Genomic DNA, 27,842 nt, shown 5'->3' with positions numbered 1-27,842 from the left:
TAGAAAGGAACTCCATGGACTATGATGTTTGCGGATGACATTGTGATCTGTTGTGAGAGCAGGGAACAGGTGGAGGAGAAGATAGAGGCGTGGAGGTTTGCCCTGGAAAGGAGGGAAATACTTCACCTTACATGAATGGTTTGAATTTTATTTAAATAATATGAAACATTGCACAAGAATAAGAGCACAGAACATGCGCCCCCTCTTGAGGAGACCGTTATGTGAATTTCAAATCCGACTGAAAGTCATCAATCACTGATGATCAATAAGTAAAGCTATGCAAATATGTAAATAAATTAATAAATTTTGTATACGGATTTTATCAGTTCAGTGTTTAGACCTGCTGTCTCTGCTTCTGCCAAACGCACCACAGATGAAACTCAGCTTCTAGCTAGTTCTGGTTTGTGCAACCTTTGTTGTTCAAAGTCCCCGTTAAATAAATTGCATCTTGAGTTTTTGCATTATTTTACCCTTAGTGGGAATTATATATATATAAAAATATATATATATATAAAAAAAAATATATATATATAAAATAGCGCTCTTATAGATGCCACTGCATTAAAATAAATTAATTAGCCTATGACAAATTCTTTAATTAAAGTAGTAGAACAATAAACAACACAATGACATTTTCAATTTAATTTCTTTTAATATAATCTTATTTACAACGTATTTTCATAAATGTTTTAGTACATGGTAAGTTTCAATACTCTTGCATCCATTACACAGTGAACTCAGAACCTAAAAAAATGCAGATTGAAACCATTCTGCTTAACAGTCTTCAATCTACAGCAAAGCCCAATATTTTCCACATTTCGCATTTAAGAGTTAACTCTTTATTTTTATTTTATTCATTCACATCTGTGGAGGACTGGTAACGGTAACGAGTGCTTGTTCATTCATGGCTGCCTTGAGTTTAACAAGTTCTCGACAAAAGGCTGGAGAAAAATAGATGGTGAGGGGAAACATCAGGGCTGCCAAATGGGACTATTTGTGAAATTGATATTAAACCATGAGTGAACGGCTTGAGCTTTTATGAGGTCACATAAAACATTTCTAACGTCGACTCTTTATTTGCATTTGCTCGGCTCATTTAAAAATTAACCACATCGCACCCCTTGACCGCTCAGTAAAATGACATTTTAAAATCTGGGCTTGGAAGGTTGATCCCTTTCACCTCAATAAACATACCGATGCATTCATAGCTTACAAATACACTCACAAGAATATTTGCATCATTATCCATGTTAAAAAAAAAGTAAAGAAATTTATCAAAAACCACTTGGTGGATTACTTGAATTGGAAGTGAATTGACCCATTAACTCATTGAGAGGGGATGAAAGGATTAGTGTGAGCTCTCTGCAGAGCATATAGCAGCTTGGTCAGTAATCACTTAGTAATAAATAATAACACATTAGAGTGGATCAGAGTGGTCGCAGGTACGAACAAACGGAACAGACAGACACAAAGCAATCAAACCGAGGGAGCAGGCTCATTTGATCGTTTTGCAGCGTGGCCCCCGCGGGTGCCATGCCGCACCCACCCGCGCCCACGTTCGGATACGCGACAGTGGGATGTCGCGCATACGTCACAGTCGGCCTCAGCTTCCTCCTCCATCCCGGACATCGCTGCGCCGTGCCTGATGACGGACGGGCTCTTGATTGGTGACGAGTTCGCTGTGGCTGTCGACATTCCAAGGCGTTGACATCATAGCTTGTTAAAACCAAAAGATAAAAATGCTTCTTCAAAATATTTGAAAAGATTTTAAAATAGTCCCCCCCCCCATTTGACTTCCTTGCTGTGCTTCCGCCTTTAACTGGCAACGGTTCAGGCGGCGTCAGTCCAGAGCTAAGTTCTCGCCATACTTGGCCGCCAGCCATACTTCTGTGCATACTCCATCTTGTGTGCATGTTGTGTACGAAAAAAAGAAACAAAAAAAAAAAAGAAGTCAGAGTTGAATGCAAGTGCAAGCACAAGTGTGACTGGTTTGGTTGCAGGGCCTTTCACTCCACAGCGAAGCCGCAGGTCTCCTCCACAGCAGTCAGCAGTTTCTCATAAAGTTTCTCATAAGACTCGTAGGGGGGGATGTCGATCCTGTTAAAACTAGACACACACACACACACGGACGGTTAACAAAAGCAAGCTTCTGTAAATAAAGTGGGTCAATTTGTTGTGTCTTTACCACGTGTGCGCCTTGGGCAGGTTTTCAGTGTTGGCGTCTATCAAATGGATGGTAAATAGTCTTGGTCCTGCAGAACCTGTAGAGCCTTACACACATACATTCTAGTTATCACTGCTCTATTCTGCTACACAGTCTAATTACTTAAAGGGATACATGACTCATTGTGGCCCTTTTCAACAGGTAGAAGATAATATTTTGTCTATAATTAATGCAACGTCGTCATTATTTTTCCGGAACAGTTAATACCTGTAAAAACAAATTTTGCCACTTGCTGTCAACTGAAAATTACATCATCTGTGCTAAGGAAGTAGGTAACGACCAATCATGGCTCAGTTTGCTGACCAAACCCAAAACACAGATGAGCCGTGATTGGTCGTTACCTATTTATTTTATACCAGCACATGTGATGTTATCTTCAGTTGACAGCAAGTGGAATTTTTTTTTAACTTAATTAATTCATTAACTGCCATTGACGGCTATAAACGTCAAAAATTTATTTGAACTATTTCTATTACAGTAGTTCAACATTTTTTTCCACTTTTGTTGAAAAGCTAGATTTTTTTTATCGTACATTTAGTTTTGTACATAAAATTTGGGATTAATTCCAAGTTGACTAGTGAAGTCATGCGATTAATTACGATAATAAAATGCCCCAAATTTTTTAATTCATTCACTGCCGTTGACGGCTATAAACGTCAAAAATTCATTTGAACTATTTCTATTACTTTAACATTTTTTTCCACTTTTGTTAACAAGAGTATGAAAACCTAGATTTTTTTTTATTGTACATTAAGAACATATAGAATTTGTGATTCCTCGTGAGTTAACTAGTGAAGTGAATGTGATTAATTAAAATTTAAAAAAATGAATCGCCTCGTGCCTCTAATTTTTAATAATCTTTTCTTTTAATGAATTTATGGGAGTGAATGAGTTAATTGTACACGGAAAATAATGATAACGGCTCAATGAGTCAAGTATCCCTTTAAAATCATCAGGAGGGTTTCATGTGATGAACCGGCACTTAATTGGTCTGAAAAATTCTAATTTATTTACTACATTTATGAACATGCTAGTGACATGACAGACAGAGCAATTAAAGGCTTATCCACTAGATGGCAGAAAGCACATTTGAACTGTGTATCCACTTGTGGCCATTGATAAAACAGAATAAATTTGCTTCTGTTAAACAGGCCCAAATTTCACACTGAGCAAATTGAGGTGGGATCATTATTTCATGATCATTATTTCATGAAATTTGTGACATTTTTGTTTGGTGGTGTGCGGCAATATTTTTGTCATGTAAAAATGAAGTGCTTCTGCTCAATAAAAGGTTGACAAAAATATTTATCAGGAAATAACTGTGTACCAGTGCCTTATATATTCGTGTAGAAATTGCAAATCGGAATAAAACGTGTTGAAGGCATGACATAGGTTATCTTTTAATTAGGGATGGGTGAGAACTGATACCAATACCAGGCCTTATTTGAAGGTATAAGTACCGGTATGGCCTATTGTGGCCAATTTACGAGCAGGAACTAGAAATTACAAATAGAAAATGAATTTCATGTAATTTTAAGGAAAATGCTAAAGTCATTATTTTTATTTTTTTTTGTGTGCGTCAAAAGTATTAGTGGTATCAGTACTTGGTATTGGTATCGGCGACTACTCAAGAGTTATCGGACTGGTATCGGTAAAAAAAAAATGGTAGCAAACATCCCCATTTTTAATGAATACATTAAATATCTCGTGAAAAGTGTACATCAATATATGAGAGCTAGGGGTGTGAATTGCCTAGTACCTGGCGATTCCATTCATATCACGATTCATAGGTCACGATTCGATACCGATTAATCCCGATACGAATCTGTAAATGGATTATTGCGATTTTTTTTAAAAACTCAAATTTAGAAAATACTAATCAGTAAACATGTACTGGACGTTGCTGGGATAGATAGATAGATTGATGAATAAAGATGTATTTTTTTGGCAGTAAAATAGATCATTTTTGCAGCCATTATGGAATTTGATATTTTTCCGCGGCACACCTGATCATCTATCAACTATGGCACACACTCACAATTAGGAGTGTGAATTGCCTATTACCTGGCGATTCAATTCATATCACGATTCAATTCGATGCCGATTAATCCCGATATGAATCTATAAATTGATTATTGCGATTTTTTTTTTTTTTACTCAAATTTAGAAAATACTTATCAGTAAACATGTACATGTACACTGTAAGATTTGTATGAAAATGTATTTATCTGAAAATTCAGGTTGCAGTCTGTTTCATGTATGAACAGCACTGAAATAAAATATTAAGGCTTAATGTTCCATTAATATAACATTCTTTCATGCTAAATGTGTAAATCCTAACCCTAAGTAAGACGTTTTGTTGAATATTCCCATTAAAATTTTATTTTATTTTTTTTAATCGATTCGGCCGCATATCGATTCGATTCGAGAATTGCGCGCTGTAATATCGCGATATATTGCCGAATCGATTTTTTCTAACACCCCTGAGAGCCAAGTAAGAAAAGGATGTGTTGTGCTCATATGTGGCCTAGTGAACCAGTGCATGACCCACCCTGCAGTGCTTTGAAGCCCTGTAACGGAACCCGGGTGGAGCCTGTGACAAACTGCAGCAGGCGTCCTCTCCTCTCCTCACTGAAGGCCTCCACTGCTTGCCAGAACCACCGCACCACATTGCTCTCACTTGTGCAGTGCTTCAAGCGCGTATTCGTCTTCCAGTCAGCCAGGTCGATTTTCCCCAACCCGCCGATGATCAGCTGAATTACAGGCAGCAGAGGAAGAAAACGGCATCATGAACATAAACAAATGAAGAGGGGCAGCCCAGCCAGTTAGTTAGTTAGTTAGTTAGAAGAAACGCACCTCAAGTTCTTTATGGTCGAAAGCTTTTAGCAGATGTTGGGGGATAAGTTCGCTAAATCCCTTCTGGAGAGCCAGAAATTGGGCTTCGATTCCTCGCATAAACCTCCAGTTCACATAAAGCCTACGGAGAACAATTAACATGTATGTCCAATACACACGCTTGGGACAGGAGGTCTGTTTTACGCTGCCATTACCTCACATATTCCTTCTTGTTCTCCTCAGTGACCGGGATGTTACGGCCGTTAGGTTTGAGTTCATGTTGTAGGAACTTCCCAAAGGCGTTATGCTCCACGCAGAAGGTGTGGTCCAGGACTGAAGTGATGTCGTTCTCTCTGCAAACACAAGATAATCATGACAATGAGCGGCATCGGAGTAGTAATAGCTTTTACTTTTCTTTCCCCTTTTACCATTTTACTACATCCATTATTAATGATTTTGCTGCTGCAGTGGTTTGTTGTTGCAGATCCGGATGGATCTTTAATTATAAATTGGCGGCTACAGGCCATGGCTGGTTTATGAATTGCATAAAAATTAAAAAAAAAAAAGGTTAATGTTGTCAGGCCATTGTACTTCTAAAAACAAAAAATTGATTCTCATAAGAATCGCGATACTTATTTAGTACTATTTAGAATCGATTTAAATGACCCAAAGTCAATTTTTATTTAAATTATTTTATACTGTCTTCCCTTTGTGTGTGCCTTTATTGGGAGCGCTGTTCATGTTGTACCCGATTTATCCACTTAGGGGCAGTGCGGTTTCACACGTTCTAATGCACTGTTAAGTTGTAGCCACATTAGCGAGTAGAAGGAAAAAGTCACGATCAAGTTATTCCAATAAAAGTTGTTTTTTTGCAGCGTGGAGCCGTTCTTTTGAGTGATAAAAGTGTGCGCTAATCAACATTAGCGAGTCAGACTGGAGTAGATCATTCCAATTCCTTGCACATCTATAAATTGAAACAAAAATCATTGTCAATCAAATCATTTTGAAAAAAAAAAAAAAAAAGAAGAAGTTCTTAATCGAAAATCCATTCTGAACCGAATCGCACACCCAAAAATCTGAATCGAATCGTGAGACATTCAAAGATTCCCACCCCTACTATCAACTCAAACTTACAATATCCAGACGAGACTCTTGTGCAACTCTGGGTCGGTGGTCTCCAGGTCATTGAGCTGAATGGGTTTACCCAACAACTGTTTGTAGAAGGGCAGCGTGAAGCTTCCGTTGATGTAGTGACCATGAAAAACTGCCAGCCCCATTACACGCCCCACAAAGTGGAAATATGATAAGTGATCCTGAAATATGGGCAGACGCACGTATATAAGTTGGAAGGTCAATTGCAGCGTGTTGGATGTGTCTCTGAGCACCCACTGGGTTAATGGCGGAGTCAGGGTTGATCTGTAATGTGTAGATATTGTCTGTGGAGTACTGGAAGAGTCCGTAATAAGGGTTCAACATTTCATGGCACAGCAGGTACAGCCACTCCCTACAGAGAACAACCACAAGGTTAGGAGTCAAACTCATTCATACAACAAATCAGAGAAAACACTAAAACATTAATAATAAACATTAACTCCTTCACTGCCATTGACGGCTATAGACGTCAAAAATTCATTTGAACTATTTCTATTAGTTTCACATTGTTTTTGAATGTGAAAACCTAGAATTTTTTACTGAACATTTAGAACGGATATAAAATTTGTGATTAATCGTGAGTTAACAATTGAAGTCATGCGATTAATTACAATAAAAAAATGTAATCGTCTGACGTCCCTAATTTTTAATAATCTTTCCTTTTCTTTTTATTAGGGACATCGGGCGATAATTTTTTTTTAGTTGTCATTAATCACATGACTTCACTAGTTAACTCAAGATTAATCACAAATTTTATATCTGTTCTAAATGTACAATACATTTGTTTTAGATTTTCATACTCTTGTTAACAAAAGTGGGAAAAATGTGAAACTAATAGAAATAGTTCAAATATATTTTTGACATCTATAGCGATCAATGGCAGTGAAGGAGGTAATATTGCTTTAATATCAGAATAATATATATTGCATAAATAACATCCATATGAAATTAGATTATTACTAGGGGTGTCAAAATTAGTGCACTCATTTTGAGTACATTGAAAGTTCCTTCGATACCACCATTTTTTTTTAACGCGCGATTAATGACCGCCCCTTACTTGGAACGCCGGTACTGGGGGAATTCCAATCGCAACGCAGCAGTCAGGTCCACGTTTAGCAAAAATAAATGTAATAAGAATGTATATATTTGTAGACTGGGGTCAAGTTGTATTTTACTTTTCTTTTCTTTTTTTATGTGCACAATTTCACAAGTTACTTCATGTTGAAGATTAGCTCTTAATGTAAAAATAAAAATGCACTGAGCTGTCACCAATGTCTTACTAATGCAATTATGCTATCTAGTAGCAGAAAAATAAACAACACAAATCAATATCACACTTGTTTTTTACAGTACAGTACATCTTTTTAATTTTAACTAAATTTTATGTACTATTCTGAAAATACTGTGTTAATGACAAAGATGCAGTTATATTACTATTAGTTTAACATTTTTTTTCCACTTTTATGTTAACAAAAGTATGAAAATTGTACAGTTTCATGATTGTACATTTTATTGTATATTTAGAACAGATATAAAATTTGCGATTAATCGTGAGTTAACTATTGAAGCCATGCAATTAACTCATTCACTGCCATTGACAGCTAGAGAGATCAAAAATTCATTTAAACTATTTATATTAGTTTAATATTTTTTTCCCACTTTTGTTAACAAGAGTATGAAAACCTAGAAAAATAATATTGTACATTTAGAACAGATGTAAAATGTGTGATTAATTGTGAAGTCATGCAATTAGTTACAATTAAAAATTTTAATCGCCTGACGCGATTTAAAAAAAGAAAAGATTATTAAAAATTTGGGGCGTCAGGCGATTAATTTTTTGTAAATCGTAATTAATTGCATGACTTCACTAGTTAACTCATGATTAATCGCAAATTTGATATCTATTCCAAATGCACAATAAAAAAAAATCTAGGTTTTCATACTCTTGTTAACAAAAGTGGAAAAAAATGTTCAACTAATAGAAATAGTTCAAATGAGTTTTTGACGTCTATAGCCATCAATGGCAGTGAATGAGTTAATTACGATAAAAAATGGACACCCCTAATTATTATTATTAAATAATACAAAATTTTAATATTGTATAAAATAATTACAATATTAATAAATATTAATATTAGTAGATGAATAATGAGATGAAAAAACATCAATTTTATCATTCAGGTCTTTATGGGTAATGGATTTTTCTGATTTATAATTTTTTACAGCGTTTGCTTCTGTCAACAATACCTGAGCATGTAATAACTGTAAGCTCACACTTCCAAAACTGGTACAAAGTCGACAATCACCTGGCCACACCACCATAGTCCAATCCTTCCTCTCCTCGGAATTTTACCATCAGACGCTTCTTCAAGTCTTTGGGCCTCATCTTCATTATCTGACGGTACGACTCCTAAAACATGAGACGTGCACAAACTTCATTAACACAATCGGTTCAGTGTTTCTCATCATTGTTTTTTTTTTTTTATATAGGTTTTTAATAACAAACCAAATTTGAAATCACAAGTCATACGTTTAACAACCAAAATGCAAGCATGAGAAAAAGAAAGGCTTTGGAAAAATGGAAAAGAAGAAATCCATTTATCGTAGTAAGAAACACATTATGTATTTGCTTTAGTGGGCCATGAAAAAGTCAGTACACGCCTTCTGATGCCACTCATCACAAAATCAAATAATTGTTTTAAAAACCCAATGATTTCCGCCACCCTGACTGCCTGGTGGAAGGCACTAGAAATTACAAAAGCCCAAGTGGAGCCCTGTGGGCTTTCTCCCCTATGGCATAACCCCGACTTTCAACTTAACAACCAACCGTTTTATTTAGGTGTGTGGGAGCAGAACGGAATTACACATCTCCACATAATATGTTTATATCATATACATCCTTGCTCCAAAAATACAATATAAAAAACGGAAATTTTTTACATTATCTACAAGTTAAAAATATGATAAAGAAAAAAATTCCAACACTTCGGGGTACGCTCCAACCGCCTGTTTTAGCTAAAGATATTAACAAGCTTTCTCCGACAACAACAAAAAAACTTTCAAAAATATATAAGCTACTTTCATATACTGATAAAATGTCTTTACCCATCTCGAAATGGGAGACAGACTTGTCTATAGCACCGGAATCTGACTTTTGGTTTCAAGTTTGTGAAAACGCATTTAAAATGACTAAACACACAAATTTACAACTTATCCAATATAAAATTATTCACAGAACATACATTACTCAATATATGATGAAGAAAATGGGACTCTCAGACTCCGACATTTGTCTCCAATGTTTACAAAACACTACAGACACTTATGTTCATGCTTTATGGTTATGTACTCCGGTTATGTATTTCTGGACTAAAGTCTTAGAAAAACTTTCCGCTATTTTGGACTGTAGGATACCTTTATCTCCAAACTTGTGTTTGCTAGGTGACCTAACAACAACTGACTTACCACATAAACAATTTCAATCTACACTTGTAGCCCTTACTATCGCTAAAAAAACAATTCTTGTTAACTGGAAAAATAAACAAACTCTGAATATCGACCAATGGTCTAACCTCCTTATAAATCACATTTTAAAAAAAAATATATCTGCCTCAAATAAAAACCAAACATCAAAATTTATAGAAACATGGTCTACATATATAGAATTTTTTAACCTAATTCTGGTTACTTAATTCTGCCTGTTAGCGAGAGCCACCACATCGTGATAACTTACATTGATGTTTCTGCATTTGGCAATTTATTATTATATTATATTATTAGTATGGGATTTTTTTTTAATAGGTTTTAGGTGAACTAATGAATACACACACACTCGCACGCACGCACGCACATACACATACAAAAAAATTATTATATATATATATATATATATATATATATTAAAAAAATAATAATAATAAAAAGGAGAGCAATGATGACACGTCAAATCGAATGAACAATACTGAGCTCTCCAGAAAGAAAAAAAAGAAAAAAAAATCAAGTCCAGGTGTGCCCACCTCAAATATCTCTTCACGAGACACCTCAATGCGACAGTGTCCTGCTTGGGGCTGCTGCAGGGAGAGCTCGTGGCGCAGCAGCTTCAGCTTGTGGACCAAATCTCTCTCGTAGCGGGCCGCCACGTCCCCGTCGCCCCCGACACCACCTCCGCCCAATCCTCCGACTCCGCCCTCGTCAACCCCCACGTCCATTTGGGGGGCTTGCGAGGAATCCTTCACTTGGGATTGCTGGCTGCAGGTGGGAAGACCCATACTGAGGTAAAAATTCAAATTTGAAATTTTTCTTCTTCTTCTTTTTTTTTTATTTTTATAAATAACATTTTAGTTTATGTAGTGGATTGCACGTCCATACACTATAAGCCGCATTTCTATAAAATCACACATTTAGTAGGTCATGTTCAGATCCAGTGTGAGTTCCGCATTGCAGCAGTGAGATTAGCACCAGATTACATTAGTTGAAACGATTTATTTTTCCCCATGTGTTGGGGTATTTCAACGAGGCGCAGACGGATTTATCGACAGATTTTGAGCCCGCCGGTACCTGATGATGGTGTGCAGACGTGGGTCTGTGAACTGTGTGGTTCTGTTGTTGTGGTCCACGAAGTAAATGCGTCCCGACACTGTGCTTCGGACCTCCCAGCCCACAGGCAACGGACCGAGCTCCTCACAACTTACACTGGCCAGGTCCCTGCATCAGTGACATGCAAGCACACATAAGTCCAGATAGTAGGAAACAAACTCCTTGAATTCTTTTTTTAAACAGAAACTTCAAATCTTCAAAATCATACCTCGGTATCCGAGGGTCATGCCAGGTGCTGACACCCGTCTGTGTGTGAAGGAAGTACACCTGGCCTTGCACTGTTGTTCGCTGCTCTGTACAAAAAGAAAGAAACATGCAAATATAATGAGCGCTAGCCTTATTTGGTTGCAGTCATGTCGGACTGACCATATCCTTCGGGTAGGTCAGGCGGTTGGTGCCCGTGAGGTCTGTTCTGAGGTGTGTGGCCATGGCCTCGCGAATCCTGCCCTCGGATTCGCTGGGACTGAAGACGGTTTTCTTGACTCGGCGAGTCGAGCCGGCAGTTCCCACCGCCCGCAGCACCGGTAGGGTCAGAGTAAGGCAGCGGTTCTTCACTGAAGCATCCCTCTAATACAGGCCTACACAAAGAGTCACACATAAACACACTTGTGACCCGCCATTGCAAAATGAGTCGGAACCCGCACAGGAAGTCGCTGAGACACAACGTAAAATTGATTGGAAGTTTCATTTTGTGAAGTGTTTAAAAAAAAAACATTTTGTGAAAAGGTATGCACCAACGATGTCCGTAATCACAAAAACCAAGACATAACCAGTGCACAAGCTACTTCATGTATGGACATCATTCGTGCTGTGACACATTCAAGTTCGGCCATTTGTAAGTTTAACGGCAGTAATTAGTTTGTTTTAAAATGAAATGCACAACAATGCTTATGATAACTGTAACAAACTCATAAAAGACTTAATCTGACAAGGTTTTGGATTTCTAATGTAAATATCCTGTTCCCAACTTCCCTCCATGCTTTAGTTAGTTAGGTCAGTCATCATTTTTATGTTCTTTGCTTTTATTTTGGCGCACTTCCGAAAGTCCAGGAAGTGCTGTCCACTAGAGGTGGCTTTACAAGCCAACAGAAAAAAGGTCCATGATTTAACGTGTTTCTGACTGACACGCCGATTTTCATCTTTGCGGTCTAAGCACAGAGCTGGAATGGGGACATTGTATTTGTGTTGTTTTATTGTGATTTTTCATGACGTGAAAAACTTTGTTTTTGAATGTTATTTTGAAGTGAAGCTAATGATAACTTTTCATTAGTGGTTGTTTAATGTTACTGTCTTTATTAGCTAACTTTTCATATGTACGACTAAAAGTTGTGTTGAAGGTCTATTTAACTATTGTAAGGACTGTCATTTATGTTTATTGTGTGTGAGTTTTTTTTTAAAGATCTTACGGCGTGTCAACAAATGGAACAAGGAATAAAAACTTTAAGGAACACCAGTACGCTTTACTATTGTCTGGCATGGCTTATCATTACACCAATAGGTGGGTTTCCATCTACCTATTTTTATTCAAATTTTCAAGAATTGCGAAAAAGAAACTGAATGGAAACACCAGAAATAAAAAATAATAATAAAAAAGGCTCAAAATTCGCTAAAAAGAAGCGTATCGAAAAAAAGGAAAATGCGCATTTGGCAAAGGAAACCCGAATAAGCGACTACAAGACCGGATATACGTCGCACGTTTTGACCGATACTACGTCACACGCACGTTTGTAGTCACAATAAATGGCGGATGATAAAGCAAGATATGTTTGGGGAGACGAAGAAACACGATTCTTTTTATAACTAATTAAATAAATAAAAAACATGAATGCAATTTTAGATGGCTTTATCAACATCAGCTCTCAATGCAACGACACACTTCACTTACATGCGGGAGGGAAGCCAACAAGACAAACTACTTCCGTTCAGTCCCTCAAAACCAACATTCCCACCTGGAACTCCCCATTGTCACAAAGTTCCGTCAATACAACGTCATCTCGCGGCGCATATTCGCCAAAGAAGAGTGGGTGGAAACCGGCATAAATCGCATGTCCGTTGTGTGCATTTTCACAAAATTCGCATAAAAATTCCGAAACATTTGGATGGAAACCTGACTAATGACTGCAAAACAAATCAATTAGAATTTTCAGTTGTCAGTCAAGATTTTACCTTGTTTCATGAAAATAATCCAAAATGTATTTTGAGTGCCGGTAATCTACAGGAAAACAAAATGGTAGGCCAGCCAAATACTGTGATAGAAAATGATGAAAAGTAACACAATTTAAAAAAAATGCATGAATGAATAAATACAATTTTAAGTTGCATGATTACTTTTCGTAATTATTGTCAATATTATGTGTACAGATTAGTAGCATAAAGGTCTGAATCCTTACATCTTTAAGCAGTACAAACAAAATGGATTGACCTTAACTTAAAATTCCTTGAAAATAAATTGTCCTGTTAAAACTCACTCTGCATCAGAATTCTGTCTTTCTAGGTATGATGCTGAGCGTAGAGGCTGAGCATTTTCTGCAAGGAATTTTCCGACTGAGCGGATGGTTTGTCCTACTGAGCGACCGGATGAACTGCTGCTGCTGCTGCTTCCTGGGCTCGACGACAAGTGTACTGAACACCCGAGAGTTCCGCACCCCTGCTGCGATGGACATAAACGTGTCCCATGCTAGCAAACCATTGTAACAGTTGTGACGTGACGTGAAGTCCAGAAGAGCCTATGGTTTGTTTATTTATTTATTTAAATTAAACTCGGATTGAATCGTTCCTCAGTATATTCTGGCCTTCTGAGTCAAATGTGGTCATTGTCTGGCTACTCAATCATACTGGTTGCAAAGCACAAGTGATAGGTTGTGATTAAAAAAAAAAAAAAAATGTTAGTGTCATTTTCCAAGTCCGTTATGTCTCAGATCACCCAATTTCAAATTATAATAGCTCAGAGGTTAAATGTTGCAGCACAATGAGGGATCTTTGCATAGTTGAGATCGTATTTTATGAGATAACATCCCCAATAATGGGAAGAGAATGTGCCATGTCCATACAACAGGTCATTATAAATACATTTAAAACAAAAGTTAAACTGCATGAATGAGCCGATGACAAAAATACCACATTGATAAAAGCACAGTTAAGTGTATTTGAGCCAACATATCCTGGTTGAATATATTTTCATCCTGTAGTGTGACTATTTGATGCTGGGAACATAAACTAAAATTTGGTGGCGCACTCACCCATCATTTTCCAATAGGCCTCGACAGTCCACCACAGGGCCTCCGCTACCTATGCGGTCTCGTGTCTGCAGGCTCACTGAAAAAAAAAGAAAAAGAAGAGAGAGAAAAAATCCGAACGTAAATGTCAGACTATGAATATTTTGGGCCGACTGTGCACATGAGACACCAAGTGAGAATCAGCATGTTCCTGTGCAGCCTCACCTACAATCTGTCCCCGCACTGCGTCACTGTCAGAGGGGTTCAGTTTACAAAGATCTAGCCGCTGGTCTGGAGGGAGACATAAAAAGAAATATTGCTTCTTTTTTTTTAACCCCTTTTCTAAATGCTGCAGAAGGTTTGTGTACAAGTGACATTGTGAAAAGACGAGAGCTCACATCCTGTGTCTTTTAGTCTGCTGATGGCATTTGAAAGAAGTCTAATGCACCCCAAGAAGCCTGCCCCCTGCCGTTTATGGATCTTCTTGTGGTTCCATATACTGATGGTGATCGAGTCTGCCTTTCCAATGTAGCTGGGAAAAAAAACACTTCATGCTATTGTTTCCACAGTCATACACTTAAAACAAAACAAAACAAAACAATATAAGCTAACATTAACCTAACGTCAGCATAGCGTGCACTTTTCAAGGAAGTTTGAAGTGAGACGTTTAAAAAGTGCAGAACCAACAGCCACTACTAATAGAAGATCATGTGGTTTCCAAAGCAGAACTAGCAGGACACAGCGAGCAAAGACCAGCTCCTTCAGAGAATTGCTGCGAGTGGGCAAAGGACACTTACAGGTCATAGTGCTGATTCCATTTAGGGTCCAGTGTGCTCTTAACTGTGTCTGTCGAGTGGCATTGACCTGATCCGTCCACCACGACCTTGGCAAAAGGATCCGGTAGACCTGTGGGACCGTCATTCACAACTGTTAGCATCGAGTTCGGTGGCTTTCAATTGTTTTAAACCTCAAACATACTTGGCTCTCCACATACCACCATTATGGCCATTGGCCAACATTAATCTTCATCAAGAACAAGGCAGAGGTTTATATTACATATCACTTTATTACGCAATTTGAACACACAAAAAATCTTTACAATAATATGTTCTATGAAGCCCTGCCAGTCTAAACGCGGTATGCTGATTAATTGTTGCATTTGTGGAATTAGAATTAAACAGCAAAATCCACCCATTTTATCCATCTCAGGGAGCGGCCATTTTGCCACTTGCTGTCGACTGAAAATGACATCACAGTAGCTCGGTACTCAGGTAATGACCAATAATGGCTCACCTGTTTTCTGAGTTTAGTCATATGACACTCACAAGCTGAACTCTACCAAAATAAACGCTTGAAAACTTTTAAAAGATTAAATGCACGTGTACATGAAATTTTAGGAAACAGTGTGTAGAATGTAGTGCCATCTAGTGGTGAACTAATAGAATGCAACGACCAAAACACATACACAACGGTGCCTCAGAGAGATCACACTTCACAAGCCAACCACCAATTATTACAGTCGCCAAATATGCCTCCTTTGGATATCCATAGCAGAAAGATGGCGGTGAAATAGGTCAGCTTCCTTTCAGGCATGGTGCGACATATGTAGTAATATGATTAGCATAGAGCTGGGAGAAAAAGTCAACCAAGTTGGCTGAAAATGTCTGCCTCATAGCTCCGGAACCGCGTGTGTGCCGCCGTCCATGTTTCTGCACGGACCTTTTTTGCAAACACCCGCAGTGGACAGGAAGTTATTGAGCTCATTGTAGCTAAGAGGCAGCGCGGCTCCACTTTTACTCAGGGACTATTGTCGAAGCATTGTCTTTCATGTGTAATGTAGATATAATGATGTAAGTGTGAACTAAATAGTAGTTAGTGTTTGTTTAGCTTGAATGTAATCGCTAGCACGCTAATGCTAATCACGATTGCTAACGGTTTAGCATAGGCTAATTTTGTTGGTGTTCAATAATGCCTATGTACAGAAGATAATGAGTAGTTAGATATATCCACTCGATTCAACTCGCGGTCAACGTAGTGTTTATTTTTAAAAACGAAAACTAAACAAAATTAATTTCGTCAACACATTTTTCACCAGAGTAAAACTGGACTAGACTAAACTAAAACCCTAATTAATAAACAATAACTGGGACTAAATCAGTACGCATTTTTGTTGACTAATGAAGACGAGACGAAAATGTACTTCACTTAATAAAAACTGGACTAAAATCTATGGACATTTTAGTTCATGAACAAAAATGAGACGAAAATTATGATTGTGTAAAATCTTGTCTCTGCTAATCTATTGGTGAAAGGGGGAAAAAAAGTAAATTATAGTTATAATGTACTAAATGTAACATTAATCCAACGGCTAAAGCGTCGCGTTCCAACAATAATGTTAATCCAACCGCTAACTAATGCTGGCTAACTTACTAGCTCATAGCTTGGAGCCAGTGTAGCCACTTGTTGATATACTGTAATTGTGTGTCTAATTGTTTTTCAGCAAAAGGATGAGAGAAAATTTTATGTAAAAAATAGTTTTATATCTGAAATGTTCAACATTATCTGCTGACAAAAATATATATACAGGGGTAAAATGATTGTCCTGACTAAAACTAGACTAAAACGTTGACAGTTTTTGTTGACTAAAATTAGACAAATACAATCATGTTTTCTTGGACTAAAATAAAGACTAAAATGCTAGCTTTATTATACTATTGGATATTATACTAAAAACGGACTAAATAAAAACGGGATGAGGTTGACTATGTTAAAAACTAAGAAGTGTGATTGAAACTGGACTAAAACAGACTCAATTTAAAAATGGCTGATGAAATTAACACTAGTTAAACGTTAGTAGATCAACAACAAAAAAAGTAGTAATCATAATAAAATCGAAACACAATGTTATAGGGAGGGGGCGATTATTCAATGGATTAATCGATATGATAAATGATTTTAAAAAGATTCGATAGTGACAGCCCTAGATTAGTGACCTACAATTATATAAAAAATGTACGTTAATGTGTGCATATTATTGAAATTAATAGTGAGTTTCAAAAATGAAAACATTGAACAATCGTAAAATTCTACACATTGTCACTTTAAATACAACTGAACTGTAATTAACAAATGTACTGGGTGGATTTGTAAAGGGATACTTGATTCATTGAGTCATTTTCAGCAGTAAAATTTTTTTCCCCCATAATTAATTTGATAACTTAAAAAAAAAATTCAAGTATAATTAACACCTTTAAAAATGAAATTTTCCACTTGCTGTCGACTAAAGATGACATAACCTCTGTCGAGGGAGTAGGTAACGACCAATCATGGCTCTGTTTTCTGAACAAACCCAGAAAACAGGTGAGCCACTTCGTCAGCACAGGTGATGTCATCTTAAAGGTGTTAATTGTACCAGAAAAATAATGAAGTTAGCAAAGTAATGCTGGACAAAATATTAAATTTTTTGCTGCTGAAAACGGCTCAGTGGAATCTCTTAAAAAAAAGAAGTTTAAGCCACTGTACCATTACGTACAGTTTGAACATTTATTTTGGTGATTCTTTATGTACCACTAATGGTACGCATTCCACACTTTTAGTATCACTGATCTAACCCAATAATTGCCCAAAAAAAGACAGTATATGTGCGAGAAGTAATATACGCACTGCACAAACAATCTTATTCAATCAATCCCTGATCTACAAACGTCAGCATGGAACAAGCTTAATGCATATGCAAAACAAAAGAGCAACTTACGAAAGAAGTCTTTCTTTGCGAGGTTCTTGGCGCATAATACTGTAGGAGAGGAGAGAACATAATGAATATGGATCATGCACCCGAACACAAGTGATTTCAAATGATGGAGGGTGCCACAATACATGCTGCTATTCAGAAAAATGTCTGCATTAAAAAGGGCCTGTGTGAAAACATGAATAAATAATGCAGAAGATACACACGCAGAGGCCACCCACGAGAGTGGGATCACACATTTATTTCATTTAACTCAGTCACTGCCATTGACGGCTATAGACGTCATAAATTCCTTTGAACTATTTCTATTGGTCTAACATTTTTTCATCACTTATGTTAACAAGGGTATTGAAACCTATTTAAAAAAATTGTACACTTAGAACAGATATAAAATTTGTGATTAATCATGAGTTAACTAGTGAAGTCATGCGATTAATTACAATTTTAAAAAAATTATCACCTGAGACCCCTAATTAAAAAAAATTATATATATATATATATATTATTTTCCAATTTTTAATAATCTTTTTTTTTATTATTAAAGATTATTAAAAATTAGGGGCGTCAGGCAATTACCATTTTTAATTGTAATTAATCGCAATTCACTAGTTAACTCACGAGTAATCACAAATGTTATATCTGTTCTAATACAATAAAAACAATTCTAGGTTTTCATACTCTTGTTAACAAAAGTGGGAAAAATGTTAAACTAATAGAAATAGTGCCAATGAATTTTTGACGTCTCTAGCCGTCAATGGCAGTGAATGAGTTAAATTGTATACAGTATGTAATGGTATTCTAGTTGTGGATCAGCTGCTGCCCAGCCCCATAATGGACTGTGTCATGGGGATGAAAAAATGCTGATGATGGCACAACAATCTCATCTCCTATTGATTGACCGGCTGGTAGTAATTGATTTGCTCCACCACCCAAAATGGCTCTGGGTTCCAATTAAAAACGTCCTGTAGAATGGTTTAGTTTGGCCCAAATGGCTGTTAAGGAAGTCACTCCGCCGCAGGTTTAGGATGTGGTGACTGTGGTGGCGAAGATATGTCGGCTGTGTCCTCATCTACTTCCTGTGAATAACTCGTAGAGAATGGCGGCAAGATATCCTTCCCTTTTGCCTTGACTCACACATTCCACAGTGAGACATCACCACCAGACGAGCGCAACCACGAGACAAAAGGAATCACATTTCTTTATCTATCCTCAATCCACTTACATACTTTCTGTCATTGCTCAACTAAACCCTCCCCTTTACTCTTCCGCCCGCCTCTTGCCAGGAAAACCAGAACGACAAAGATTTTTCAGCCTCTCTCTTTTCAGACTTTTGTCCACCTTTTCTTTGGCGCTAAATGTGTGACGGGCTTTTTCTCAGCATTTCAGGAAATTCCTTTTTCTGCCAAGGTCATGCCTGGTAAAGACACACACACACACACACACACACACACACACACACAAAGTCACTCAGCTGGTTCTCTACTTCCCCACTGGTGCTTTTCCTTTTTGGCATCCAAGCCTGATCTTTTTTAGAGAACCTGCGAGAGCCAGCAGGGGAAGAATCCTTTTCATCCGATCTTGGGGGAAACCAGCAAACATCACAGGGTGACGCTGACAAAAGTGAGCGGTTTGCTGTCTCGAGGAATTTTAAAGCCACAATGTGCTTTTTCAGCACCCGCTCTACAGACATTGCAAGAGTTTTACAGTTGAAATGATTCCTATGAAAATATACAGGTACTTTGTCATCACTTCTTGTGAGACTGAAAGGGAAAAAGACAAGCAACTATTTGAAAGTAGTTATTTGATTTCATGCACACATGCAGCAGCCCAAATACAAAGAAGTGGCTTTTTTATTTATGTGCTTGTCCTCTTTTAAACTAGGATGCATGTGTATGTCGGTGCACATGTTGCAGGCTCAAGCACGGCCGTGAGAGGATTAGAGGTGCTTAGGTTACCGTCCAAACGTTGTCTCCCCTTTCCTTACTCGCAAACTAGTTGCCGTGATTTTGATTCCCTCACTCTTGGCTGTGTATGTCAAATAATATTTTTTTTCTTATCTTGTGAGTGCCCCGTGCCAACTGAGCCAATTGGTGCACAATCCAAATACTTGGCAACACAACCCAAGCAGCACGTGTTGCCTGAGCAAGCAAACATTCATCCGACAATGTTTTGCGCAATAAGCCCACGAAACTCCGTCTTCGCGAGACTAAACAATCCTTTGTACAACCTTTGGCCAAACTACGCTTGAGTTTTTTTTGGGGGGCTTAAATATTCATTGGCATCACACTACATACAGTAGGTGGCACTGAATAGCCAAACACATCCATCGAGGCTTAAATGTATGTATGTTCCTGTTAGCTCGCATTCTGTTTTCTTTCAGGATCAACAAAGCAGTATAAAATACTCCTTCCTGTCTGTTATTATTTGATTCAGCACAAGAAATGAACAATTTAACAACCGTCACAGTATGCTGCACATCCGCTTTTAAATAATTTAAATGTTTAACAAATCACAATGTCATCAAAGCCTTGCAATTTTACATTAAAATCATAAAAAAAAAATCATATTTTAACTCATTCACTCCAAGCCATTTTCACTTAAGCAACCCCCTTCGCTCCCGGCTGTTTTACTGGATTTTGACTGATTTTGCAAGGCCCACAGAATATTAGTTCTATTGCTATAAAAACATGGATCCTAACAAAAGAAAGACCAGAGTCCCTTCTTTCAATGGGAAAAAAAGTATATTTCTATCTGTTTCAGTTTTGCAGCAATTAGCTTTAGAATATAGCTAAGTTTCATCATTATTCACAAATCTGTTTAGAACAGTGGAGAAAACAGCTTGTTGCAACATGGCCCTGGTTGCTCTCTTATAATCTGCTGCCACCTGCTGGCCGTTTTTGTAATAACTACAAATTTTCAAGTGTCACTCTTCAGTTCAGAGGCTGTGTCAAAGCCTTCTGTATGCTATAGCATAATAAAACAACAAACATAAAAAAACATATAAATACGTTTTTGGGACAATGGCAATATTTAAAATAGAACGTATTTATTCGTTTTTAGGAGCAAATTAGTTAATTGCAAATTCAGCCACCTAATTTCGACCTGCATATTATCATCAATCAAATTTGACTGAAACCCTAAACTTTCATCAACGTCAATCATTCGCTCAAAACTTGTTGACTACTCAGTATTGTGTGTATTTACTAATCCTCAAAATATGTCTGAATAAGGCCGTGTTTACACTAGGGAGGTTTGTCTTTGTTAAAACTAAGAATGTCCTGATACGATCACGTGATCGGAAATCGGGCCCGACCATGTGGTTGCTGACTCGATCGGAATCGGACATTGCCTCCCAATCAGGACTCGGATAAATAAGAGAGGCTATTTTTTATAACCTTTTATTAAATCTAGAGTTGCGCGGTGGCACAAAGTGAGACTTCATGTTTCCACATTAGCGTGCGGCATGGCGTCACTTTGCTACAGTGACACTATTAATGCCATCGAGCAGCGGGGCTAAACAAGGAAATGGTGCCGAGGTGTTTGGAAGTAGATGATAATAAGTTATTATCATCTTTAATGTGGAAAGCGGAGATGGTGCGACTTGCACAGTGTGCAAAGTGAGCATTTCGAATGGTGGAAAGGATGTACAGTAGATGCACACTTCTCCGCTGCACTTCATTAGATGCTGGCGACTTGGACGTCCTTCGAAAGGAGCGGTGCTTCACCTAGCCTACTGCGAACCCGGATGGTCGGACGTCCTTAGCGGGGGCCACCAAATCCTGCCCGGGCCGGCAGGATAGCCTGGGGCAAGTCCAGACCCAAAGTCATGATATGGTAAGATGAAATACAATTTGCTTGCTTGCTCTTCAAATGCAGCCTTTTGTTTGTTGTGAAGTTGGCTTGTTTCACAAAATTCACACACATATATACTGTATTTTTTTTTGTCTTAAAGTAAAACAACATTAGGTTAGCCCATCAATTTGTGTTAAGTAACATGCTTTATAATGGGTACAATAGGTTTTCAAAAATAAAGAAAACATTTAAATGAAAAATCAAGGGACTGGTTAATAATAGCCGTTTGAGTAACTTATAGGTGTGCCCAAAAAAATGTTTTTTAATTGTTTTATTTATTAGTTTAACCACTGTTCACTCACCATACAAATTGTGTTGAGGTAGTTTTGTTTAAAAATAATAATAATAATAATAAAATAAAATAAACATTTTTTCACCCCCTTAATAAAATGCCGAGGTATCGGATAGGGACTCTGAATCAACCAATCTCATAATAAGGTGACTCGGATCCCAAAAAGTGGGTCGGGAGCACTTTGGTGCAATGGCTCTGATAAAGTAATGCGGGTACAGACGCTCCCCTACTTAAGAACATTCGAGTTACGAACAACGGTACATACGAACATTTCTGCGCGTACAGTATGTCGAAAAATGTTCGGAAAGAAATGCTGTAAGTTAGATTTTGTATTGCGCGTAGTGCTTCTTTCCGCCGCTAATACCGACGATTGGCGCTGTGAGAGCTCATTGGAGGCTGAGCAACGTGGCGAGGAGGAAGAAACGCCGGTCCCCATGAAGCATGAAATAACTTTTGAAGCCGATTCCAGCGACGACGAAGAATCTCTCATGATATAAAATCCTCCTCTTCCTCCTCCTCCATCATCTCCTTAAGCATCGAGTACATCTTCCAAAAGTAAGTTAAACTTCATTTTATTTATCTTATTACGTACATGTACATACTGTGTGTGTGTGTCTCGCTCTCTCTCTCTAACATACGTAGTACAGTACAGTACTGTACGTATTCTCTCCATTTTATTAAGTTTTTTTCAGTACAAACCAATGCAGGTTACTTGTACAAGCCTTATACATACTTATATAAACCTTCAATATACTTATATAGGCTTTAAACATAAATTATAATACAAAATATAGCACTGAAGCAACTTACGAACAAATTCACCTTACGAACGATCGTCCGGAACGTAACTCGTTCGTAAGGTGGGGAGCGTCTGTAGTGGGTAATAGGGTCAAGCAGACTCACTAATAGGGGTGTTAGAAAAAAATCGATTTGGCAATATATCGCGATATTACAGCATGCAATTCTCGAATCGATTCAGCACGCGGCCGAATCGATTTTTAAACATCAAGTTTTTATGGGAATATTCAACAAAACGTCTTACGTAGGGTAAGGATTCACACATTAAGCATGGAAGAATGTTATATTAATGGAACATTAAGCCTTAATATTTGATTTCAGTGCTGTTCCAACATGAAACAGACTGCAACCTGTTTTGTTAAATGCAGTGGCTAAATAAATACATTTTCATACAAATCTTATAGCGTACATGTACAAGTTTACTGATTTGTATTTTCTAAATTTGAGTAAAAAAAAATTAAAAATCACAAATTAGTATTGGGATTAAATCGGCATTGAATCGAATCGCCGGGTACTAGACAATTCACACCCCTACTCACTAACTATAGAAAGTGGATGGGTCATCAGCACATTCATTGTAAAATAACAAGCGCATATCACCCAGCAGACACCAGTTTGATAATCACACGTTACGTTGCAACTTCATGGTTTGGTCAGCTAACAAAAATTGAGCATGTTCACTCAGAGCGACTGATCCTTTGAAGATGCAGACCAGCCAACCAAGGTCACTCCTCTTATCGACACTCATTTGAAAAATTGACATTCTTAAAAACACATACGCAAATGAGGGCCGAGTGGCAAAATGAGAGCAACACAAGGACAAGGACCACATACAATCATTGACCATCGAGACCATGTGACAGGGGCTATGAGGACGAACATTTTAGGAGTAGATAATGACTGTCAACATTGCACTGCTTTTGACAAAATTCCAACTGTCCATTAGATCATCACGTGGGAATATGATTAATATGAATATGTAGCATTGCTCTTTTTTTATCAGCAAAATGAATCCACAAGAGACTGTCAGTCTAATGTGTAACAAAGTGAGAGGGGGGCAGGCCTTTGTGTGTGTCCCCCTGCCACAGGCACACACGCCTTGTGCTAATGTAGGCCAAACATCCCCTCTGCCTGACAGACTCAACAAAAACACATTGGCCAGCCCACGAGCATTACACAGCTATTGGTTCCAAGCACATTCCTCAGCCAATTAGGATTCCCCTCATACCTGTAGGGGCGGGGCAAAGTCACGGGCAATAACCTTTGTTTGCATTCAAGCAGAACTAATGAGCATCTGGGTCGCGCAGACGCGCACGCCCAACACACTTTCTCTGCTTTCAATCAGCGGCTCATCTGGCTGTTAATGCAAAACAACACATTCGATTGTCAATCTCATTCAACCACATTTTTATACCGACGGCACTGTTAAGATTTAAATGTTTTTTTCTGCTTTTGTATTGGATACAGTGGTGATTAATCAGGGCCAGCAACGCCTTCTCAGATGGCCTAAAAATGATCCTAATCATTAACATAAATTTACAACCTAAATACCAATCTTTTGTTCCATGAAATTGTATACATTTATTTCAAACAGTCTCCTCCTTTCGTGGCATTGCTCTTGGCTGCTAAAGCTTCTAGTACACTCGTGTGGATGTTTGATTTTTCTCCCCCCCCAATCAGAATTTAGCCTCTATGTGCCTCCATATTAATCCAATACATCCAGGACCATTAATCGAGTATATTTGCAACCAACTTCCACACATGGCAAAACAGAATGAAGCACTTTCTTGCAGTTTAGGGTAAATGGTGGAGTCCTACATGCATAACAAGGCCAAGGGACAAGGACAAACATTTTAAAGTGTGTTCAATGTCTTTGTTTGAAGCAAGATGTCTTCAAGAGCCACCAAAGATGACACAATATCCCATATTTAGGCTTTGCACGTGTTTAACTCATTCACTGCCATTGACGGCTAAACATTCATTTAAACTATTTCTATTAGTTTAACATTTGTTCCCACTTTTGTTAACAAGAGTATGAAAACCTAGAAAAAAATGTATTGTACATTTAGAACAGATTTGTGATTAATCGTGAGTTAACTATTGAAGTCATGCGATTACAATTTTAAAAATTAATCACCTGACTCCCCTAATTTTTAAAAATATTCCCCCCCCCCCCCAAAAAAAAGATTATTAAAAAAATGTCTAGGTTTTCAGAATCTTGCTAACTCTTTGACTGCCAGACGTTTTCAGAAAAGGGATGCCGTGGGTGCCAGCCGATTTAAGCATTTTTGACTGGTCTTTCAAGGTCCACAGAAAATGTTGTGTTTGGACTATGGAAACACACATACTACCAAATGAAAGATTGGACTCTCATCTTTCATCAGAAAAAAAGTTTGTTTCTACCTTATTCCGTTTTTCAGTAATCAACAATAGAAAATGGTTAGTTTCACCTCTGTTTTGAAACAAACGTCTTTTAACATCTTTGGCACTCCTCCCTAGGATTTTACTAAACGTTATTTAATGTTTTTGGCAGTCAAAGAGTTAACAAAAGTGGGAAAAAATGTTAAACGAATAGAAATAGTTCAAATGAATTTTTTACATTTATAGACGTCAATGGCAACGAATGAGTTAACGATATCATTCTGTATTTATATAAATAAATAGTATACTGAATGTGTATTTAACTTTTGTGCAAAGATACCACACCAGCCATAAAGAAAACTAAATCTTCAGTTCAGGTTCTAAGCATAACAGCACCAACCCGTTGTTATGGCTTAGTCCGCTAACATGTTTTCTAAGCTATATTAGCAATGGGAGAGCATCTTTATACCAGACTTCAAATTCCATCCTCTGATTGGTTGGTCAGAGCAAAACTTGTTTTGGCCAAGCAAAACACATATGTGGCGATTTTGCACACATTTTATTGTCAACGCCTCTGGTGAGTATATATTAATATAGATTATTGAAATGTTTTATGTTTTGTCTAGGTCTGTATTATGAACTGACCAAGATGATGTACATGGTACAGTTGTATCCTGTTATATTGCGTTTTGGGTCAGTATTGATGGTATCTAAAATTTCAACATGACGGTGGTATGCACAACACGCCACTGATTGGATGGAGATTGTTCTGTGTAATTACACAGTGCATTGTGAGTAGGGGTGTTAGAAAAAAATCGATTTGGCAATATACCGCGATATTACAGCGCGCAATTCTCGAATCGATCCAATATGCAGCCGAATCGATTTTTAAACATAAATTTTTTATGGGAATATTCAACAAAACGTCTTACTTAGGGTTAGGATTCACACATTAAGCATGGAAGAATGTTATATTAATGGAACATTAAACCTTAATATTTAATTTCAGTGCTGTTCAATCATGAAACAGACTGCAACCTGAATTTTCGGATAAATAAATAAATTTTCATACAAATCTTACAGTGTACATGTACATGTTTACTGATAAGTATTTTCGAAATTTGAGTAAAAAAAAAAATCGCAATAATCAATTTATAGATTCGTATCGGGATTAATCGGCATCGAATTGAATCGTGATACGAATCGAATCGCCAGGTAATAGGCAATTCACACTCCTAATTGTGAGTGTGTGCCACAGTTGATAGATGATCAGGTGTGCCGCGGAAAAATATCAAATTCCATAATAGCTGCAAAAATGATCTATTTTACTACCAAAAAAATACATCTTTATTCATCAATCTATCTATCTATCCCAGCAACGTCCAGTAACAGGCAGAACATGTTTTTTTAAATAATTAAGCTAAATCTGTATTCAATATCTGTTACATCGTTTGTTTGGTGGTATACCATGAGATTGTTTCTAATGAAACCTATGTGCATTAATCCTTCAATTAAGCCAATTCTTCTTCGCTCAGTTTAGCATCAGGTGACTAAAAAGTCTGGCCCTGGGCACGGAGAGACATTTCCATTTGAATAGAGGCCCCTTGAGAGCACTGTGGGGTCACACCGGCTACAGTGAGAAGCCATTGTTCCAGCTGTGTCTCTGAATCAGAGAGACCCCTTTATGTCCTACACAGGACGCCAAAAGCAACCTTAAATGGTTGGACTGAGCAGCCAAAAGACAGAAATGGGACACAACGGATAAGGATAGCATCACAGTACGATGTCAATAAGTTATGATGATTAAATTAGCTGCAAGATGCGATCGGCTGGTAAAATCAACACACTCGATCTCTCTAGAAATAAGTGTTCAACGTTTGCGTTCAAAATGGGGTTAAGTATAAATGTTATACTGGGGTGGTGGTTGTTTAGCCCCCCCGATGGGCGTAGCTAGCGAGCATTAGCGGTCAACGTTAACTACAGTGAGCGAGCTAACGCCGACTGGCTTGTGTGAATAATTCATCACATATTAATGGTTTTGAATCGGCTATGTTTCCAATGACCCCAGCGGCTAAGAATAGGCAATCGGCTCGAGTCCAAGTTCCACGGGACAGTGAATTATTTTCTACATAGTGGACAGTGGACTGCTTTCTTGCATTGCGGCTAACAAGCTAGCACTTGTGCCTCTGTCTACCGCACAAAAACCGGATGTTTAGGCAAATAGCAGACCTTCAAAGCTACTTCTTGTTGTCATATTCGGCTTCCTGAACATAAACGACAAACCGCAGTGCACCGATTATCCATATTTAAACATGCAGCGTGTGGTGTCTTACAGTCTCGATTCTTTTCTCTCTCTATTCTTTTTTACCTGTCAGTCGGATTTTGATGCTGGACCCGTTCCGCCGAGTCCCAGGATTCGACATCACTCCGCGAAAAACGATCCACGAACTTCCCCTTCGGGTCTCCTAAAAGAGACCGTTTCACGACTCGGTCGAGAGGTGAATGCCTTCAGATTACAACCACACGGTTGGTTTTTCGGTTCTTCATGGATGCGGATGTATTATTTCATGGCAAAGTCCTGCGTTTCTTCGAGATCCGACAACACGGGAGAACATTTTCGGGCAGGCTCAAGCACGTCATGACGTCACGGTCTTAACTGTACTGCTGTACGTGCTCGCGTCCGGTGGGCGTACCCGTGGAAGTCCTGCACAAAGATGATTATTTTTATTTATTTATTTTTGTATTAAAGTGCTATTCACTGGTTATTAT

The 27,842-nt window shown here is 37.9% G+C and overlaps 1 protein-coding gene across 4 annotated transcripts; it reads right to left on the bottom strand.

The window, feature by feature from the left end:
- Positions 1-632: 632 nt before the first annotated feature.
- Positions 633-27,732, bottom strand: smurf1 (SMAD specific E3 ubiquitin protein ligase 1). 4 transcript variants are annotated; one of them, XM_077557061.1, is made up of 18 exons: positions 27,442-27,732; positions 17,777-17,815; positions 14,820-14,928; positions 14,421-14,554; positions 14,248-14,313; positions 14,047-14,122; positions 11,174-11,385; positions 11,016-11,100; positions 10,769-10,915; positions 10,228-10,480; positions 8,518-8,621; positions 6,449-6,563; positions 6,194-6,372; positions 5,275-5,412; positions 5,081-5,201; positions 4,776-4,977; positions 2,186-2,270; positions 633-2,106 (listed from the first exon to the last, which is right to left on the bottom strand). In XM_077557061.1, the coding sequence occupies exons 1-18, from the start codon at positions 27,494-27,496 to the stop codon at positions 2,007-2,009; spliced, it is 2,220 nt and encodes a 739-aa protein (XP_077413187.1). In that variant the 5' UTR covers positions 27,497-27,732; the 3' UTR covers positions 633-2,006. The 4 variants fall into 4 exon arrangements, with proteins under 4 accessions (XP_077413187.1, XP_077413188.1, XP_077413190.1 ...); XM_077557062.1 differs by having other exon boundaries at positions 2,186-2,261; XM_077557064.1 differs by having other exon boundaries at positions 10,228-10,459; positions 27,442-27,731.
- Positions 27,733-27,842: the final 110 nt, after the last annotated feature.

Source organism: Vanacampus margaritifer, chromosome 2 (assembly GCF_051991255.1).
Source record: "Vanacampus margaritifer isolate UIUO_Vmar chromosome 2, RoL_Vmar_1.0, whole genome shotgun sequence".
NCBI lineage: Eukaryota > Metazoa > Chordata > Actinopteri > Syngnathiformes > Syngnathidae > Vanacampus > Vanacampus margaritifer.
Note: the sequence above shows the minus strand (reverse complement) of the source record. Positions and strands in the feature narration are given on the sequence as shown.